Raw genomic sequence first — 7,240 nt, forward strand, 5'->3', positions numbered from 1 at the left:
AACACTTCAAATTCTCTCAAAATTCTAAGGTTTAATCATTTTATGAGCTAGTAGAGTGACCTAATGGACCTATAGATCATAAGCTCCACGACTGTACTCTTTCATTCGAATTAATCAATATTCGTTAACTACCGAGAAATACCACTATAGTTCAATAGTTACACTATCCTCACTGTAGATATATTTTTGTCCACTTGATTAACCATAATTAGTAAGCTAATCCTTCATATGTCATTCGTATTAACAACTAGGCCTAAATTACTATTTTATCCTTGTAATACATCTTGCTTCTTAAGGTTCCACTGATCCTCTGATGAACAATTGGTTTATAGTCCTACCAATAAACTGAATCCCAGTCACGAGAGGGTGGGACCCCTTTGTTCAAAACCAAGAGTCAGTACTTAAGAGAATAACCTATCTGCTAACCCTAAGATGGATAAGAGTGAATTTCATCTTACAGAACTATGTCCCCAACTATTTATTTAGTTTTACCCCTAAATGGGAGTCTTATTGAGCGGTGATGTTGAACCACTCTCAACTATGCAGATTAAAAGATAATCCCGAATAAATAGAAGTTCATAGTTAGCTCAAGATTAAGATCAAGTTACCTTAGGTCATCGAATTAAAATAGACAGTTTTAACAATAAACGGTCATTATAAAGAAAAGTGACTATTTTGTGGTTCGATCTTATGCAAACATCTTTGGCATATGATGCCCCCACTCACATGTCTCCACATGAACGTCTTTGGGATCACATTGTTTGTATCAATATACAAAGTGGACTGCATCTATAGTGTCTCCATGATAAGATACCCAATCTTATCCATATACTTATAGACCTTTTTCCTATGTACTAAATCTTCATCCTCTTTTATGTCTCTACATAAAGTTTAAGAATCCATTTTATAGCTATGGGTTAATTTATTGGATTTAGTAATGAATGCAATTCAATATTGGATTTAGTAATGAATGCAATTCAATGACATAATAACATCTTTATTGAAAGAATTTTCAATAATATCTTTATTATGAATAGAATGTGTTTAATGTTTACAAACTACGAGTTTTAGGACATTCCCAATAAAACCTTTCTTCCTTATTAGTCATCTTCAAAGGGAGAGTACTAGTGAAGAGACTAATTGGTCCACATCTTCAGTCTCATATTCAATCCCCATTAACCTCCTTGAAATCCTTCCCAAACCCATCTTGAGTGCCCATGGCACCGTTCTATCCACTAAACAAGTCCTTTGGATAACTTGCTATAGGAAGAATCTCAGAAAGAAAATGGTATCCCCTACTACTTTACTAGCTCTGTTCCATGAATTTGAACCAACACAAGCTTAAGGTACTACTAGCCCTGATAATACTAACTTGTTTGTTGAGAATGATATTATTGATTTGGCTGAGAATGACAGAACTGATATGTTAGTTCTAGAGAATAACAGGGTTGTAAGCAGTGATGAGACTTCGATAGAAACACAAGAGGGTGAGACTCTTCCTCAGGTTGAAAAATGTAATCAAAATCCCATTACATATGAGGATTCAGACAAACCAAGGGATTATGATATCTCTCTTGACATGCCTATTGCATTGAGAAAGGGTACCACGTCCTGCACCAAATACCCCATGCATAGCTTTCTGTCTTACAGTAATCTATCTTCTGAGTTTAGGGCATTCAATGCCAGCCTTGATACAACAACAATACATAAAAACATACATATGGTTATAAAAATTCCTAAGTGGAAACCGTCGTCATGGAAGAAATGAGAGCTCTTGAAAAGAATAATATATGGGACCTTGTAGCTCCTTCTAAAGGGCATAAACAGTTGGGTACAAGTGGGTGTTCAATCTAAAGTATAAATCAGGTGGAACTCTAGACAGGTACAAGGCCAAACTTGTAGCAAAAGGGTTTACTCAAACTTATGGAATACATGATTCTGAGCCTTTCTCCCCTGTAGTGAAGTTAAACACGGTCTAGGTTCTTCTTTCTATTGCAATTAATAAAGACTGGTCTCTCCATCAACTTGATGTAAAAAATGCATTTCTGAATGGCGAATTAAAAGAAGGGGTTTATATGAGCTCTCCCCCAGGTTTTGAAGCTCAATTTGATCATTAGGTTTGTAAAATTAGGAAGTCTTTGTATGGTTTAAAATAGTCCCCAAGAGCATGGTTCGACGGGTTTACCACCTTTGTTAAGTCCCAATGTTTCACTCAGGGACAATCATATGTGGTTTACAAAAAAGTTAGTATCTGGAAAAAAAAATGTTTTTCTAATTATATATGTAGATGATATTGTCTTATCAGAAAATGATACTGCTGAGATCACTAACTAAAAAAGAAAATGGCTAACGAGTTTGAGATCAAAGGTTTAGGGAATCTAAAGTATCCTTGGAATGGAGGTGACAAGATCAAAGGAATGGATCTTTATCCCACAAGGGAAATACACTCTTGTCCTGTTAAAAGAAACTTGTATGACTGGATGTAAACCTGTTGACACTCCTATAGAGTTCCATGCGAAACTGGGAGATTCTGTTGACAAATTTCCTGTTAATAAAGAGAGGTATCAACATCTAGTAGGAAAGTTAATTTACTTATCTCACACTAGACTAGATATTTTCTATGCTATCAGTGTTGTTGGTCAGTTTATGCAGGCACCCTATGAAGAACATATGAAAGCTATGAATCGGATTCTGAGATATTTGAAAAGTTCTCTAGGTAAAGGTCTAATGTTCAGGAAAATTGATAAGAAATGCATGGAGGCTTATACCGACTCTAATTGGGCAAGATCAGTTATTAACGGAAAGTCTACCTCTCGATACTGTACTTTTATGTGGGTAACCTAGTTACTTGGAGAAGTAAGAAGCAAAGTATTGTTGCTAGAAGCAGTATTGTAGTTGAATATAGAGTTATGAGTTTGGGAATCTATGAAGAAATCTAATTGAAGAAAGTTCTGTTTGATCTTCATTAAGACAGTGTTTTACCTATGAATCTCTATTGTGATAATAAAGTGGCTATAAGCATAGCCAATAATCCTGTACAACATGTAGAACGAAACATGTGGAGATTGATAAATACTTTATAAAAGAGAAACTGGACAATGACAGTATCTTTATTCTGTATGTTCCATCTAGTCAACAAGTTGCTGATGTTCTCACCAAAGGGTTACTCAGGCAAAGTTTTGACTCATGTGTTAGCAAGTTGTGTCTGATTAGCATCTACGCCCCAACTTGAGAAGAAGTGTTAGAAATAAGGGGCTTTCTTGATAGTTTACAACCCCGAGGGTATTTCAATATTTTATTTTACCATAGGTTTATTTTCTTTTTTGTATTAGGGCTTGCTAGAGCCTATAAATATGGCTTCTCTTGTAACTTTCATTTTATGTTAAAAATAATAAAAAGAGACTCTTTATCGTCGTCTTTTCTCATTGTTCTAGGGTTTTCCACGTAAACTTAATGTTCTCTATTTTCTATCTTTTAACATATTTGCCCCAAATTTAGTAACTAAATTTATGTCTTCTACTTAAATCATTGAATTTCAATGTTTGATTTAGCAAGTTAGAATGATTTGATGGCTGACAAAATATCAAATACTTTTTTGTTCTAATATGGTATTTAGTATTCAGACTGCAAAATATATGGTTGCTATATTGTGAATGTTGTCATATTGTTTTCAAGATTTCAAATTCAGAGAAAAAGGCATCATAAGCTAATTGATTCTTATGTTTCCTATCAAGAAGTACTTGCTCCTTAAATGTACATTTAGCGTTCTTGAAGTGCACACATTTGAGATTGGGAAATCTGGAAGTACTATAGTATAATGGCTTAAATGAAAATCTACTTGAACCTTTTTGTATGTAGAGAGTTAGATGGATTTGGATGATCCATATGGTGTTATTGAAAACTCTCTTATTGAGCAAATTAATTGTAGAATCGGTGAAAGCAGAAGAGGTTCTAATTTAAAATACTAGCACAAATTTTCTGTTTAAAGTATTTATGTTTCTATTCTACACTAGTTACGCTATGCTAAGATCTTGATATAAGTTTCTATTTTCAAGTTCAAGCTAGGATCTCTCTAGAATTTACTACCTTGATTTTGAGTGCTTGTTTGCATACTATTTATATTTCTTCTAATTTTATTATTATTATTATTATTTTGAATTTTTGCTACTGCTGTATAGTATTTTATGAAGAGATTTGAACGTTTTTTTTTGGGGGGCACTTAGATGTGGATATTTGGTTTCTACTACTAAGGTCTAAGTTGTTTGATGATTTCCTCTGGAACCAGCATTATTGATTTTTGTGGTCTAATGTAAGTTGATTTTTGTTTTTTTGTGGTTTTGAAACTAATGAAAAATATGTCTCTTCCTTCAATTTCACTATGTTTGTTAAGTTAATATCGTTGTTGTAATGATAACATCAACAATGCTGACGATTCGAGTTCATACAATATTGAATGTATGGTTCGAGTTCATCAATAATGCTAAACATCAATAATTTGCTAAGTTAATATAAGGCAACAATCTGGAAGTAACATGTGTAGATCTTTAAGCCTATCAACAACGATAAACTTTCACTCAGTCCTTGGTAGTCGAAAAAAAGGTTTATCTCAAATTAATTTACTTTACTATTGTTTCGTTGATTTTTAGATTTTTGCTTTATATGCTATTGTGGTAGAATTGAATTTTGTAAGCAAACTCCTAGTAGAAGAATTAAAGTTTATCACCATATTGAATGGATGGTTTCGATGCTGTTGTTTGATATATATATATATATATATATATATATATATATTTTAATTATTCTCACTGCATGTATTTTATTGCCAAGACAAGGGATCCCATCAAGCTTTTTTCAAAAAGTGTTCCTACTTCTCAGTGATTTGTTTTATGTCATTTCTTTTCTGATATTGTAGTTTGAATCTTTCTTTCACTAAGTATCTTGGATTGATTCTTTTGAGATTTTGGTACACAATTTATAAGCAAGATTTTGGTACACAATTTATATAAACACTCCATTAGGCCCCCTTCTAGATTTTGGTACACAAATTATAAGCTCTTGTCCTGCCTAATACTGGCTATTGAGGAAGCTCATTTAGTTTAGGTACTTCCTTAAGTAGTTTTGAGCTTTTATTGATGCAACTTCTTGCCCCTTTTTATTTGTTGAATTATATTCTCAATTAAAAATTAAAAAAATATAAGTCAAGGATATGAACCTTGTGAGTTCATTTCATATTATTTATTCGGCTAGTTTTCTTAGATTTACCATTGTGTTTGAATTTTTAAAATTTATTCTCTTGTGCATAAATGTGTACACTTTTAACTATGTTTGAATGAAAATGTAGGTTTACAAGGATTTCAGTGTAATATAAAAATTAGAACATTGTTCATGGGTATTTTCATCTCCAAAGTAGAATCTCAAATTTCAATTATGAACTAGTAGCCGACTGGAATCGACTAAATATGTCAAGTGGGGATAACAACTCACCTAACTTTTTGTATTTTATACATATGATACTATATTCAGTAAGTTGTGTATTTTATATTTTAACTATCTTTCGTTGAAAATTACTTGTTGAATTTGTTTTATTGTTGTACTAAGTTTGCTTGAAATTAAATAGTTTTATATGATATTTTAAAGAATGCAAATGAAATTATTTGTGATACTAAAGTTATAGTTTATGATTACAGCTATTATTAATAATAAATAGTAGCAAGAAATTGTTGTAAAATCTACCATAGCATTTTAAAAAGCTCTAGGATATATAATATTAAAATCAAATGTTATAAAAACACAAAAAAATGCTATAGAAAGAAGAATAATAACAAGTCTACTGTTATAAATAGTGCCACTAAATAACAATCATAACATTAAAATTATGCAATAGTCTTTAATAGCGCTTTTTATAGCATTAGAAAATGCTATGGAATGTTGGAGGCTTTTAATAACATGGGCTACGACAGCATGCCTACGATGCTATAGAAAGTTTTTTATAGCGTTTGTTTACCGCTATAAAAAATGCTCTAAAATTTTTTTTATAGCATTTTCTTGCTGCTATAAACAACGCTATAAAAGGTTTTTTATAGCAGTTTTCAATAACGCTATGAAAAATTTTCATAGCATTAAATTTAAGCAGACAAAAATGGATTTTCAATAGCATTTAGGATAGCATTAAAAAATGCTATGGAAAGTCAGAGACTTTCAATAACATTGTGTACGACAACATTTCGAAAACACTATAGAAAGTCTACAATAGCATTTTTCTAATGCTATCGTATGTGATATTTGTTGTAGTGAATTAAATACCCTCGCCTAGACAGAATGTTACTTAGATAAAGGTCCCTTATGAACAATTATTTCATAAATTTAATCTTTTAATGGAATTCATTTTAATCCTATTAGAAAAATTAAAAGATTAACCTATTTCTAATCTCATTAGAAATACTTCTAACATAGGTCTAGGCGAATTAATTTTAAACCATTTAAAATAATTTGAACCTATGTTTGCATGAAATTCTTGATTATAGATTTTAATCTAGGGAAATTGCATTGTATGACAAATACATTTTAAGAAACCAAAGTCATGACTTCAATTTTTTTGTAATTGCAGATGTGACAATCACATAGCAATCATATAACAATCAAATAAAAATCATATAGCAATCACATAACAAGCACATAGAAATCAAATAGCAATCAAATTTTTAGGTGGAAGTTTTTTTTACATATTTGCATAAAAGCAAATCCTAGGACATGTGCCCAATTTACAATTTTTTTTATTAAAGTTACAATTGCCTCTTTAATCTATTCCACTAAAAAATAACACTTATATTTTAGTGTCATATTAAAATCTATAATTTTCATCTAATGACGTCGATCAAATATAACACTTATATTTATCTAAGTGGTGTTATGCTCAATGCAAATTTCATTTTTATTGAAAAAATATAGCATTTATATTTGCCATCCATGAAAAATCAATCATCCACATTCATCAATCCACCATACATTATAAAACTTATAACATTGTATAATGCATGAACATTCTTAATGTAATCATACATTCTTATAATATAACACTAATATTATGATGCATAAGCATGCTAATTAAATCATGCATCCATAAAATATAACACTTATATTTAATCATGATGCATGAATATGTATATCCTAAGGTGAGATTTTGAATCTATATGACATACATTATGAAATATAAATACAAAACGTTAATTTAAACATACAT

General features: G+C 30.9%; 1 protein-coding gene across 1 annotated transcript; it reads left to right on the top strand.

Annotated features, from left to right (window-relative positions):
- The first annotated feature begins 2,394 nt into the window (after window positions 1–2,394).
- Window positions 2,395–2,844, top strand: LOC120076052 (uncharacterized mitochondrial protein AtMg00810-like). The gene has a single exon (XM_039029833.1). It carries the CDS (start codon window positions 2,395–2,397, stop codon window positions 2,842–2,844), a length of 450 nt encoding a protein of 149 aa, XP_038885761.1.
- Window positions 2,845–7,240: the final 4,396 nt, after the last annotated feature.

Source organism: Benincasa hispida, chromosome 4, assembly GCF_009727055.1.
Source record: "Benincasa hispida cultivar B227 chromosome 4, ASM972705v1, whole genome shotgun sequence".
Taxonomy (NCBI): domain Eukaryota; kingdom Viridiplantae; phylum Streptophyta; class Magnoliopsida; order Cucurbitales; family Cucurbitaceae; genus Benincasa; species Benincasa hispida.